Genomic DNA, 15,000 nt, shown 5'->3' on the forward strand with positions numbered 1-15,000 from the left:
GTGTGTGTGTGTGCGTGTGTCTGTGTGTGTGTCTGTGTGTGCGTGTGTCTGTGTGTGTGTGTGTGCGTGTGTGTGTGTGTGTCTCTGTGTGTGCGTGTGTCTGTGTGTGTGTGCGTGTGTCTGTGTGTGTGTCTGTGTGTGTGTATGTGTGTGCGTGTGTCTGTGTGTGTGTGTGTCTGTGTGTCTGTGTGCGTGTGTCTGTGTGTGTGTCTGTGTGTGTGTGTGTGTCGTGTATGCTCCTTACCTGTTCGGCAATCGGGGGAGGTGAAGGCATGTTCTCCAACTGCAGCACTGTCACATTCCCTCCGCTGTCACCGACCAACAGACACTGGAAATAGAAATGCAGGGACCGGCATTGTAACGCATCATTGCACACACTTATAATCACTACTACATCAACAAACGCTATCACCACCAACATCATTCCCACCACTACCCACCATCATCCTCCGCACCACCACCACCACCAACATCATCCCTAGGACTACCATCATCCTTACCACCACCAACACCATCAACATCATCCCTACTACCACCATCATCCCCACCACCAACACCATCAACATCATCCCTACTACCACCATCATCCCCACCACCAACACCATCCCCAACACCAGCATCTTCCCCACCACCACCACCACCACCATCATCCCCACCACCAATACCATCATCACCACCACCACCAACATCATCACCACCACCACCGCCAACAGCATCATCCTCACCACCAACATCATACCCACCACCACCACCATCAACATCATCCCTACTACCACCATCATCACCACCACCACCATCATCCCCACCACCACATCATCCCCACCATCAACACCATCATACCCACCACCACCATCACCCCCACCACCAACATCATCCCCACTACCACCATCATACCCACCACCACCATCATCACCACCACCACCATCATACCCACCATCAACACCATCATCCCCACCACCACCATCATCCCCACCACCACCATCATCCCCAACACCAACATCATCCCTACTACCACCACCATCATACCCACCACCACCAACATCATACCCACCATCAACACCATCACCCCCAACACCAACATCATCGCCACCACCACCACCATCATCCCCACCACCACCATCATCCCCACCACCACCATCATCCCCAACACCAACATCATACCCACCATCAACACCATCATCCCCAACACCACCATCATCCCCACCACCACCATCATCCCCACCACCACCATCATCCCCACCACCAACATCATCCCCAACACCAACATCATACCCACCACCACCACCATCCCCACCACTACAATCATCATAATCACTACCACCACCAACACCACCACTACCACTACTACCAAAGCAGCAAAAAATCATGGCATACCTCTGAATTTTTGGCAAAAGACACACAGGTAGGTGCTATAGGTGTACTGCCTGAGAGAGGATTGTAATGAATGATGGGATCCAATCTGAAAATAAATAAGAGCTTCATAAATACAGGTGTAGGCATGGCTGTGTGGCAAGAAGCTCTCTTCCCAACCACACGGTTCCAGGTTCAGTCCCACTGCATGGCACCATGGGCAAATGTCTTCTACTATAGCCTCGAGCTGACCAAAGCCTTGTGAGTGGATTTAGCAGAAAGAAGCTCATTATATGTAATAGCAAACCTATCCATCTACGATGAAGGCATGAAATATGAGAGGTAAATCATTACAGCAGTATGTATTGAGAAATGTGTAAATGGACTTGATAGATTACTGGGTGATGCCCTAGAGAAATCCCATTATTGTAGGTGATACAGTATTCTATTGCAGCTGTATGACATGTGTTTGTGACTAAGTGACATGTGGTGACGATTCGCTCCCGAACTGAAATGGGCTCTTAGCCTTTGTATCATGAATGGTTATGTGGACCACTCCTAACAAAAGCCAGAGTTTCCTTCGACCACTACATAAAAAGTGTTAAGAAAAAAGTGTTATTTAGATATACTTTTATTTAGGTTGTTTACACTATTTTATGCTTGTTTATACTCTTATACATTCAAAGTTCACAAATTTCCTTGTTTGAATTATGAATCATATTCCTTTCCCACAATATCAATATGATTACAAAACTTCTTTGTAGACGATATTTTCTGTTTGGTCAACACTAATTTTCAAATTACTGGAGTTCGTTGCTCTACTCATAGCGACATATAACTGGCCGTGTGTAAAGATCGGAGTGGGTAAAAATACACCTACACGATCTTAAGTTTGGCCCTGTGCCTTGTTTGCTGTGAATGCACAAGCAGAATCATTAGGAATCTGCCCATCTATGATGGGAAATAAAGGGATAATATCGCAAATCTAAACCCTCTAAATTCATGAACTATACAGAGGGGAAATCTAGAGTTAATCTTTGTTGCCAGAATTTTAACAAAAAAAAAATCGAAGGTGATTTATTAATACAAAACTCAATATCCTCTAAATAATCATACTTTTTCACATTCTTTCACTAAAAACCTTTCTGATTAACTCCTTTGTAATCCTGAAAAACATCATGACCATTGGTTCAGCCATTTGAGCGTGAAAAGGGAACAGACAGACATAATGTCCATTATAGTAAGATGTGTGTGTGTGTGTGTGTCTAATGACTGAAAGGATAAAAAATAAAAGATAATAGTAGACATAAATAAATTCTGGCAGCACCTAACAAATTTTTGCACAAAGCCAGCAATTTCAGATATCAGAGATAGTTGATTACATCAACTCCAGTGCTCAACTGGTACTTATTTTATTGACCCCGAAAGGATGAAAGACAAAGTTGACCTTGGCAGAATTTGAACTCAGAACATAAAAATGGACGAAATGCTGCTAAGAATTTTAATCATCATGCTAATGGTTCTGCCTGCTCGCTGACTTATTGCAAAATAATATTCTTTTCTACACTAGGCACAAAGCCCCAAATTTTTGAGGAGTGGGGAAGTCAGTCGATTAGATGGACCCCAGAATTTAATTTATCTACTCTGAAAGGAACAAAGGCAAAGTTGACCTTGGCGGAATTTGAACTCAGGACAAAATACCAATTTCTTTACTACCCACAAGGGGCTAAACACAGAGAGGACAAACAAGGACAGACAAATGGATTAAGTCGATTATATCAACCCCAGTGCGTAACTGGTACCTATTTAATTGACCCCAAAAGGACAAAAGGCAAAGTCGACCTCGGCGGAATTTGAACTCAAAACGTAGCGGCAGACAAAATACCACTAAGCATTTCACCCGGCATGCTAACGTTTCTGCCATCTCACCGCCTTATTGCAAAAGAATATTAAAACAACTTACATGTCCTGACTCAAGTCCCAAACTTCGACTTCATCATGGTTAACACAGGCAAAAACTGTTGATGATGTTGGGGACCATGCCACCGAATACACTGTTTTCTGTAATGTATAATATAGTAACGTTAATATGAGAGTGTGTACAAGTATGAGTGTGTATATTTATATTGCAAGTTACTTGGTTACCCTACCAGTGCTGGTGCCACATAAAAAGCATCCAGTCCACACTGTAAAGTGGTTGGCATTTGGAAGGGCAGACAGCTGTAAATTTCATGCCAAAACTGACCTTGCCTGTGCTAATGCCACATAAAAAGTACTGAGTCCACTCTGCAGAGTGGTTGGTGTTAGGAAGGGCATCCATCCATAAAAACCCTGCCAAAACAAACACAGTAGCCTCGGGTAGTCTTTTACCTGACCAGGTCCTGTCGACTGTCCTACCCATGCATGCATGGAAGACAGATGTTAAACGATGATGATGATGATGATGATACTTATATACTTTATTCAAGCGAAGGTACATGGCTTAATGATTAGGGTATTCAGCTCACTATCACAAGGTCATGAGTTCAATTCCTGGTGCTGCTTTGTGTCCTTGAGCAAGACACTTTATTTCATGTTGCTCCAGTCCACTCAGCTGGCAAAAGTGTAATTCAAAGGGCCAGCCTTGTCACATTCAGTGTCATGCTGAATCTCCTGGAGAACTACATTAAGGGTATGCATGTCTGTGGAGTACTCAGCCACTTGCACATTTAATTTCACAAGCAAGCTGTTCCATTGATCAGATCAATTGAAACCCTTGTCGTCATAACCAACGGAGTGACAATTATTTATATACACAGGGCGTTTGCACTAAATTTGACAGTTTACATAAAAAAGGAAAAGGTAACACAATACCCCGTTCAAAAAAAAAGAAAAGAATTTAATAAAATCAAAAACAACCAAATAGATATGGCTGGGAGATAAGAGTTTGCTCAAAGAAGATACTCTCAGCTTCCATTACAGCCTCAAGAAAGCTCCAGAACCAGGCACATGCATTCCTCATTGTATCCCTGGGAAGATCATCTACAAAAACCTATTTAATCTTGGCCACCAGTTCAGCCTTGATGTTTCATATTTCTTTATTGCCCACAAGGGGCTAAACATAGAGGGGACAAACAAGGATGGACAAAGGGATTAAGTCGATTAGATCGACCCCAGTGCGTAACTGGTACTTAATTTATCGACCCCCGAAAGGATGAAAGGCAAAGTCGACCTCGGCGGAATTTGAACTCAGAACATAGCGGCAGGCGAAATACGGCTACGCATTTCGCCTGGCGTGCTAACGATTCTGCCAGTTTGCCGCCTTATTCAGCCCTGATGTTTCAGGTAGACCATTTGGTGTCTTTCTTAACTGCATCCCACAAGGATGAAAGGAAAAGCTGGTATCAGTGGAGTATGAACTTAGATCATAAAAAGTCAGATGAAATGCCACTAAGCATTTTATCTGACATGTTGCCAATTCTGCAAGTTAGCCATCGAAAGGAAAAGGAAAATAGTAAAAAAAAGATAAGACAAAAAGAAGTTTTAAAAAAAGCGAAGAGATAGACATGTTTACCAAACGAATGACTGTTTTCTCACTAGAAGTCTGTAGGTGTACTCGGCCTGGCCGTTCAGGTTTTGATTCCACAGCCTGAAATATGGAGAATTTGGTAAAGGTCAGAAATATGCCTAAGAATAAATGAAGAAAGTCTTTATAATGTGAGAGAGAAATTGAATAAATGCTTCTAGAGATACAGATATTGTTGTCTATCAGAAATGTGCGTGTGTGTAAATGTATCTTGCCCAGGATATCAATCGTCTGGAAGCTGTTCAGCGACGTGCAACCAAAAGAATACCCTCCATCAGGCATTTGCCATATTCTGAACGCCTTACTTCCCTGGGCATGGACACATTGAAACTCCGACGTCTGGCAGCTGACTTGGCAGACACCCATAAAATTATCAACCATCGTACAAACAATAACTCTGACCACCTTTTCAAACTCCACCCGTCTAACACCTGTGGACATATTTACAAAGTCAGAAAACAGCACAGCTCCCATGACTTCAGGAAACATTTTTTCACGCTGAGAGTTGCTGAAGCATGGAACAAACTGCCGGCATCAGTTGTTAGTTGTCGGAGCACTGCATCCTTCAAAACTTCCATGCTTTCTGAGATTTGCCAACACTACACCTGATTTTCTCCCCTCCATACACACACAGGCATGTATCTAACTCATACATTGTTCGCTTTCCAGACATTTTTACATTACTGCATGTACTTTATATGCACTTTCTGACAAGTTGTGGTGCACCTGAGCACTGTATACAATAATTTCATTATATCATTATATCATGACAATTACATGCAATCTTAATTTCAAACTAGGAGGAAGGAATATTAAGAACAACACGTGGTCAAAGCGTGTTTTATTATGCATCAACTTATTGAGACTAGACAGATGCTTCTCTACTTCAACAAGAAGCATGGTGAGCAAGCATGAGGAACAACTCTGAATGTTACATCATCAGCTTTCATTATTGCTGGCTCAGTATTCATTAGTATTAATTAGTATCTAGCATACTATACTCTTTTCTCTTTTACTCTCTTACTTGTTTCAGTCATTTGACTGTGGCCATGCTGGAGCACCACCTTTAGTCAAGGAAATCGACCCCAGGACTTATTCTTTGTAAGCCTAGTACTTGCTCTATCGGTCTCTTTTGCTGAACCGCTAAGTTATGGAGACATAAACACACCAGCATCGGTTGTCAAGCAATGTTGTGGGGACAAACACAGACACACAACACACACACACACACACACACACACACACACATATATATACGACGGGCTTCTTTCAGTTTCCGTCTACCAGATCCACTCACAAGGCTTAGGTCGGCCCGAGGTTATAGTTAATAGAAGACACTTGCCCAAGGTGCCAGGCAGTGGGACTGAATCCGGAACCATGTGGTTGGTAAGCAAGCTACTCATCACACAGATAACCCTATTTAAAACTTTAGCATTTAAACCAGCCATATCCAGCCAAAATATCCTACATGTTCAAATTGGCCAGATCTGGCCTCTCACACCAGCCCTACTATATAGTTCTAAAAATGAATAGCTACTTCATCAAAATCTCAAAGCTACAAGATAATGCATAATCAATTCAGAACAATACGAATAAATAAGCATAACTTTTGAGAGAATAATTTGAATGCTAAAGGGTTAAACCTGCTGTGGTTATTTCTGATGCTGAAAAGACAAAATAATCAACCTCATCTTTTAATTATTTAAACCATTTATAATTAAATTATTAATATTTTCTCCAATCAACCATTTATAATTGAATTATTAATTAATATCATTGCCAATTGCCACGCAATGTTTTTCAAGAATATATCCATCCAGCTAGCTAGTTACAACACAGCGAGCAAGCAAAGACTATATTTCCACTGACAAAGGCTAACAACACAGAAATGTTCAGAGTTGTCTACCATGAGCAGATAATGCTGTTTTTCTCTAATCAATGTATTTATCGATACCATGGTTATTTCTGATGTTGCGATCAATGGAAATAATGAAATACTGTTTCATTATGTAAATAAGCAGAGGTGCAATGGCCCAGTGGTTAGGGCAGCGGACTCGCAGTCAGAGGATCACGGTTTTGATTCCCAGACCGGGCGTTGAGTGTGGGTATTGAGCAAAAACACCTAAAGCTCCACGAGGCCCCAGCAGGAGGGGGCGACCCCTGTTGTACTCTTTCGCCCTAACTTTCTCTCACTCTTTCTTCCTGTCTCTTGAGTAACGCTGCAATTGACTGGCGTCCTGTCCAGCTGGGGGGAACACATGCACCATAGAAACAGGGGAAACCGAGCCCATGGGTCTGGCTAGGCTTGAAAAGGGTACATAAATAATAATAAAATATAAATAAGCACTCAGCACTCCTTTCCAATATTGTGGTATTCACAAATTGATAAACAGACTGATATAAACTATACATTTTGGTCAGAGTCACCACACATTCATGTTGAACAGCTAATTGCCTCTCAGAGTGCCCTATAAAACACAGCTGCCCCACCCTCTGCAGTCAGTGCCCAGTGTCCAGCATCCACAGATGAAAATAAAATATGAAACTGTAAAGACTTACAATGGAAGAAAAGAACTTGAGAATTGGTACCAATCTGTTTTGGTGCCACAGTTTTACTGTCCAATCTCCTCCAGCACTGAGAAATACATCTGACAGGAATGGAGACCATGTAATGCTATAAACTGGAGCCTGGAATAGAATATTGGAGAAAAAAAGTATTGAGAGAGAGATGTGTAAGTGTATATCATAAACACATACACTCATATTATATAAGGATATATATATATATATATCAAATTCAATGACTGGCATCCATGCTAGTGGAGCGCTAAGAGCACCATCCAAGCGTGATCGATGCAAGAGCGGCTAACTGGCTTCTGTGACAGAGGCACGTAAATTGCACCATTTGAGCGTGATCGTTACCAGTGTCACCTTACTGGCACGTGAAAAAATATTTGAGCGTGGTCATTGCCATTGCTGCTGGACTGGCTCCTGTGCATGTGGCATGTAAAAAACACCATTTGAGTGCGGCCATTGCCAGTACCGCTTGAAGAAAAGTGGAAACAGTATGAAAGTATGTTTAAAGATTGTTATATATTTGTTACAGTGAGTGACTTATATAAAATATTACCCTCGTGCCGGTGGCACGTAAAAGCACCCATTACACTCTCGGAGCTGTTGGCATTAGGAAGGGCATTCAGCTGTAGAAACTCTGCCAGATCAGATTGGAGCCTGGTGCAGCCATCTGGTTCGCCAGTCCTCAGTCAAATTGTCCAACCCATGCCAGCATGGAAAGCGGACATTAAATGATGATGATGATATATATATATATATATTTATATGTATATATACATACATACATAAACACACACACACACACACTCTCTCTCTCATACACACACACATACACACACACATCATCATTATCATCATCATCATCAGTTAATATCTGTTGTTCATGTTGGCATAGGTTGGACGGTTTGACCAGGGTTAATAAGCTGAGGGGCTGCACTAGACTCCAGTCTGATTTGGCATGGTTTCTACTGCTGGATGCCCTTCCTAATGCCAACCACTCCGAGAGTGTAATGGATGCTTTGACATGCCACCGGCACAGGTGCCAGTTGTGCGACACCAGTATCTGCCACAAATGCGATTCCACTTGGTTTGATGAATCTTCTTCTCAAGCACAGCATATTGCTGAAGGTCTCAGCCATTTGAGCGGCTAACTGGCATCCGTGCCAGTGGCATGTAAAAAGCACCATTCGAGGGTGATCGTTACCACCATCACCTTACTGGCATTTGTGCTGGTGTGCAGGTGGCACGTAAAAAAAACACCATTTGGACATGGACGTTGCCAGAACTGCCTGTCCGGCCCTCATGCCAGTGGCACATAAAAGCACCCACTACACTCCTGGAGTGGTTGGCATTAGGAAGGTCATCCAGCTGTAGAAACTCTGCCAGATCAAGATTGGAGCCTGGTGCAGCCATCTGGCTTGTCACTCCTCAGTCAAATCGTCCAACCCGTGCTAGCATGGAAAGCGGATGTTAAACGATGATGATGATGATATATATATATATATATATATATATTTTATACCAACAACAACACCAAACTCACCACAACATTTAACCAAGCCCAGTTTACAAAGATCTCAAAGCTATGGACCTGAACCAACCATTCTTCATACAAACAACAGTATCATCAACTTACTGTGTGAGCATTGTAGGTGTCCAGATATTGTTCATTGTAGGAGAGAGAACATTTATGAATATGGCCATCTTCTGTACCAACCATGTAACTGGAAAGAAAAAAAGACACACTATAGTATTGGTTTCAAATTTTAGCACAAGGCCACCAATTTCGAAGGAAGGGATAAGCTAGTTGCATCACCCCCCAGTGCTCAACTGGTACTTATCTCATCAGCCTCAAAAGAATGAAAGGCAAAGTCGACCTCAGCAGAATTTGAACTCAGTTAACTAAGAATTGATGAGATTCCAAAAAGCCTTTTTCCCGGAATGCTAACAATTCTGCCAGCTCACCACCTTTATTATTATTATTTACTGGTCAAATCGTAGAATCTAGTTGAATGAAGTAATCTATGCAAGAAAGTTCAGAGATAGGAAATGGAGAAATAGCAGCTAAGTGGTGGTTTTCAGTCATGTGGTGTAGAGAAATAGATGGACATAGCAATGACAGGAATGGCTCTAAGTCTAATCAACTAAGAAGCGAGGAGCAGGGTTAGCAAGATGTTTTTATTAGAAACTTCCAAGAGAAACGCTAAGCTTCTTGAATAATTAAGAATCACGTCTCATGACATAGGTGCTTCAAGGAACTTTGAAAAGGGAGGTTACTCTATGATCTTTCTTGCAAGGGAGATCATTCAACTGTTTAGCTACCTACACCACTACAAGGGCTTCAGTTGGAGAAATTGACCCTGAGACTTTTATCAAGCAATGGTGAGGGAACATACACACACACACATAGATACATACATGTTTATATGTGACAGGCTTCTTTCAGTTTCCATCTACCAAATCCACTCACAGGGCTTTGGTCGGCCTGAGGCTATAGTAGAAGTGGGACTGAACCCAGAACCATGTGGTTGGGAAGCAAACTTCTTACCACACAGCCACGCATGCACCTATTGTAGTGACCCCCTTTTAAATATAAGACTTACATATTTGGGATGCCAGGCTGGAAACTAATGCAAGTTCCACAGGCATATCTTGATATATATGTTTCCACTCTCCTCTCCCGTAACTTTGGACCAACTTTGGCCGAACGGCCAATCCGGCGCAGATGCATCATGTCTGAAAAAGGAAAAAAGGAGAATGAGCAACAGAACTATCTCTTAGAACAAAACAATCAAATCAAATGTTAATGGCATAGCTTGAGCGTGTGTCCCTGGGGGCAGCTCTTGAGTTTACAGCCCTTTATTTCAATACAGCTTATATGTGCTTTTACAGCAGACCCAAAAGTGTTGCATCTATAAAAATGTCTCCTGGGGTAGACTGTGCCACCTTGCCCCCCACCCCTGACTCTCCAGTTATGCTACTGTTGTGTGTGTGTGTGTGTGTGCATATGTTTCTTTTACTATCTTTTATCTTTTCAGTCATTAGACTGCAGCCATGCTGGAGCACCATCTTGGAATACATATAAACATACATATATGTTCTCAGACAGTACTATATGAAATGAAATGCTCTCTCTCTCTCTCTCTCTCTCTCTGTGCGTGCGTGTGTGTGTGTACATATGGTTTAGAGACAGGCTAGGAATAATAGCAGAAAGACTGGAAAAGATGGTAGAGTCTGAGGCTGGAGGTTAACTATTCAGTATATGTCAAGTGCTTGGGATTAATCAAAATAACAGGAGCAGGGTTGTGGACAGGGTTGCAACAAACAGGAGAGTTTAGCCTAAAAGACTAAGAATAGAAAAATAGAAAGTAAAAAAACTATAATAATAATAATAATAATAATAGTAATAATATTAATGATGATGATGATGATGATGATAATAATAATAATAATATTAATAAAGAAGTAAATGTGAAGGCAAGGAATTTATTCTTATCAGCTAAAAATTTGATGTAATTATTAATTATCATTATTCTGCTATTATCCCCTAATGAAGGTATTTTTAACCATACCACATAACCCTTTTACTTGACTCCCGTCCCATTTGAAAAGCAATAACAACCTTGACCTTAAAAGCCGAACCAATACAATGTAATTTAAACACTTATTATATAAATACTAACACAACCACCAATGTTTACTCACCCAAATGCTGACCCCTTATTTTGTACTCCATTCCCTCCTTGTCTTCTTTTTATTTATTTATTAATAGTTTGAGTATAGGCACAGGGGTGGCTGTGTGGTAAGTTGCTTGCTTACCAACCACATGGTTCCGGGTTCAGTCCCACTGCGTGGCACCTTGGGTAAGTGTCTTCTACTATAGCCTTGGGCCAACCAAAGCCTTGTGAGTGGATTTGGTAGGTGGAAACTGAAAGAAGCCCATCGTATATATGTATATATATATATGTATGTGTGTGTGTGTGTCTGTCTTTGTCTCCCCAAAATCGCTTGACAACTGATGCTGGTGTGTTTACGTCCCCGTAACTTAGCGGTTCGGCAAAAGAGACGTACAAGAATAAGTCCTGGTGACCCAGCACGGCCACAGTCACAAGACTGAAACAAGTAAAAGAGTAAAGAGTTGTTAGCATACCATGCAAAATGCTTAGTGGCATTTCGTCGTCTGAGTTCAAATTCCACTGAGGTCAACCGTCCCCTTCATCCTTTTGAGATCCAATAAAATAAATACCATGATGTAATCAACTAACTCCACCACTCCCAAAATTGCAGGCCTTGTGCCAATAGTTGAAAGGATTATTTTCCATTTTCAAGGGCTGCAAACTGGCACAACTGTTAGAATCTCAGACAAAATGCTTACTGGGATTTCTTCCAGCTCTTCACATTCCAAGTTCAAATCCTACCAAGGTCAGCTATGCCTTTCATCTTTCAGGGGTTGATAAAATAAAGTCCTAGTGACAGTCAAGTACTGGGGTCAATGTGGAGGTGCAATGGCCCAGTGGTTAGGGCAGCGGACTCGCGGTCATAGGATCACGGTTTCGATTCCCAGACCGGGCATTGTGAGTGTTTATTGAGCGAAAACACCTAAAGCTCCACGAGGCTCTGGCAGGGGATGGTGGTGATCCCTGCTGTACTCTTTCATCACAACTTTCACTCACTCTTACTTCCTCTTTCTGTTGTACCTGTATTTCAAAGGGCCGGCCTTGTCACTCTCTGTGTCACGCTGAATATCCCCGAGAACTACATTAAGGGTACACGTGTCTGTGGAGTGCTCAGCCACTTACATGTTAATTTCACGAGCAGGCTGTTCCGTTGATTCGGATCAACCGGAACCCTCGTCGTCGTAACCGACGGAGTGCTTCCACACTGGGGTCAATGTAACTGACTAACCCCACCCTCTGCCTAAAATCACTGGCCCTGGGCTCAAATTTGAAACAATTATTTTCTATTTTTAACTCATATTTTTATTATTAACTTGTAGCATGACACAAGAAGCCAGCACCATTTTGTATGAGATCTTGCCGGCAGCCATTACCATGTCCAAGGCAAGAGTGGGATCTCGCCTACAACCATGTTGCCATGCACGAGACCACAGCGAGGCTCTCGTTGCCAACATCTATTTAAGCAGGCGTATTAAGGCATTCAACCTCTCTCTTCTCTTTCTCGCTACGCTGGGAAACACTGCAAACAGGCAGCTCACAGCAGATTCTTATCCTGCTCTAACTTTACCCGTTATGTCCTGAGGTAATGTGCTTCGTGTGAGCGGAGCAATAGCACAACCACATGCTGCCATACAGATGGTCACCAGGAACAAGCCCCATGATTCTTCTTTGAGTTCCAGATCCTAAGACTACAGAAAACAATTGTAATGGGAGAAGGTGATATGCCACAGGTATCATGAACCTGCGATTCCATTATAAACTTATTTTTTCATCTTTTATCCTTAATATTTCCTCCTGTTCCACTACAAACCAAAAATTATCCTTAACAATTATTCTGTTATTGCTCCAAGAAATTTGCATGATTTCTTCTTTCTCACCCCCTCTAATAAAAGAATATCAAACACACCTACCAGTACATTCAAATCCTTTGAGGATTGCCCAAGAGCTGATCCGACCATCTTTGGATATAGAGATGAGATATTCCACTTTCTCAGACATCTCTGATCCTGAATCTCGTTCAATCCACTTCACTTCAGTCACAGCTGATGTGTGTCTGTGAGATGAGAGGCTGAAAATAACAAAACATTCTCTATTAAATAGTTGTTACAATACCAAATATCAACACAGCACCCATGACTTTCAGAAACATTTTTTCACACTCTGAATAGCTGAAATATGGAATAAACCGCCCGTATCGGGTGGTAGCTGTCAGGACACTACATCCTTCAAATCTTGCATCGTTCATCATCGCTTAACGTCCGTTTTTCATGCTAGCATGGGTTGGACGGTTTTGACTGAGGGCTGGCAACCAGATGGCTGCACCAGGCTCCAATCTTGACCTGGCAGAGTTTCTACAGCTGGGTGCCCTTCCTAACGCTAACCACTCCGAGAGTGTAGTGGGTGCTTTTTACGTGCCATCTGCACGGGGGCCAGTCAGGTGCTGAAATTCACCAACAGTATACTGTTGTCTCTCACACACACTTTTTTTTTAGAAAAACTTATTCACTGTTCCCTTTCTGTGCGTTATTCTATGTGCTGTACATGTGCTTTTGGTTACCTTTTCTAAAGAGCTTTAGTGCACCTCAGCACTATATTCATCATCATCATCATCATTTAATATTCGTTGTCCATGCTGGCATGGGTAGGATGGTTTGATCAGGGTTTGAAAAAGCGGCGAGCTGGCAGAAACGTTAGCACGCCAGGCGAAATACTTAGCGGTATTTCGTCTGCGTTACGTTGTGAGTTCAAATTCCGCCAAGGTTGACTTTGCCCTTCATCCTTTCGGGGTCGATAAATTAAGTACCAGTTACGCACTGGGGTCGATGTAATTGACTTAATACCTATGTCTGTCCTTGTTTGTCCCCTCTGTGTTTAGCCCCTTGTGGGTAATAAAGAAATAGGTTTGATCAGGGTTGATAAACTGAGGGGCTGCATCAGACTCCAGTCTGATTTGGCATGGTTTCTATGGCTGGATGCCCTTCCTAATACCAACCACTCCAAGAGTATAATGGGTGCTTTTATGTGCCACTTGCATGGGTGCCAGTTGCAAACCTTTTAGATACCAACCCACTTGAGATCACTCTTGGGTCTATGATACAAACTTCCTGTTTTAAAGCAATTAAAAACCTGCAATCAAAATTTCTTGTTAATTTATTTTCAAAACACCAGCTTAATAATAACAAAATTATTTTACTTAATTTTCATTACTCTCAGAATTAATTGAAACATTAGCAGTGTGTTCTTTTTGTGTTGTTGTAAAGCACAAAATAAAGTTGTTCTTGTCTTGAGTTGCAATCGGCAACAATCCCTCCAAGCATCGGATTACAGGGAAACTAGCCAGACCTCACAATCGTAACCATGTGTAAGCTCTCCCAACCACTGGCCAACATACCTACTCTACAACTGCTCCCTGCACATGTCTGGACCTCACGGCAGACCCCATAAGAAAGAAGCCGTCTTCAATCTATCGCTTCCTGATATGATATCATGTCATCCCACTTCCAGTCCTGTCGTGATGTCATGCCCTCTCCCATCCAGCCACTCATCCTTCCTTCGTACTTTGTGTGCCATCAGAACTCTGTGACTGTTCTGGCTTGCTTAGCAAGAAGTGGAATGTCTGTGCTCTGTGGTGGTCTCAAACCTCAGCACTTAGATTTTCATGGATATGGTTTGTCACAAGAGAAAAGTGTGCAAATCTCAAGGATATTGACTTTTGTTCAAACTTAGTGCTATGATCTGCATGCAGACTGATTAATTGATAAACAGGAACGTGCACATGATAAACGCACACTCAATTGTGGTTCATTCATAATACTGAACTGACAACTCAGCAAA

The 15,000-nt window shown here is 42.1% G+C and overlaps 1 protein-coding gene across 1 annotated transcript in view; it reads right to left on the bottom strand.

The window, feature by feature from the left end:
* The window catches only part of LOC115218544 (WD repeat-containing protein 78-like), a 72,846-nt gene that overhangs the window by 1,737 nt on the left and 56,109 nt on the right, over positions 1 to 15,000 (bottom strand). The window contains exons 16-23 of the mRNA XM_029788421.2: positions 13,077 to 13,234; positions 10,093 to 10,225; positions 9,126 to 9,213; positions 7,475 to 7,603; positions 4,904 to 4,978; positions 3,314 to 3,411; positions 1,375 to 1,459; positions 245 to 328 (exon numbers count right to left, since the gene is read on the bottom strand). Of these exons, the coding sequence (XP_029644281.1) occupies positions 245 to 328; positions 1,375 to 1,459; positions 3,314 to 3,411; positions 4,904 to 4,978; positions 7,475 to 7,603; positions 9,126 to 9,213; positions 10,093 to 10,225; positions 13,077 to 13,234 (850 nt within the window). The remainder of the gene's footprint in view (positions 1 to 244; positions 329 to 1,374; positions 1,460 to 3,313; positions 3,412 to 4,903; positions 4,979 to 7,474; positions 7,604 to 9,125; positions 9,214 to 10,092; positions 10,226 to 13,076; positions 13,235 to 15,000) is intronic.

This window comes from Octopus sinensis, linkage group LG13 (genome assembly GCF_006345805.1).
Source record: "Octopus sinensis linkage group LG13, ASM634580v1, whole genome shotgun sequence".
Lineage (NCBI taxonomy): Eukaryota > Metazoa > Mollusca > Cephalopoda > Octopoda > Octopodidae > Octopus > Octopus sinensis.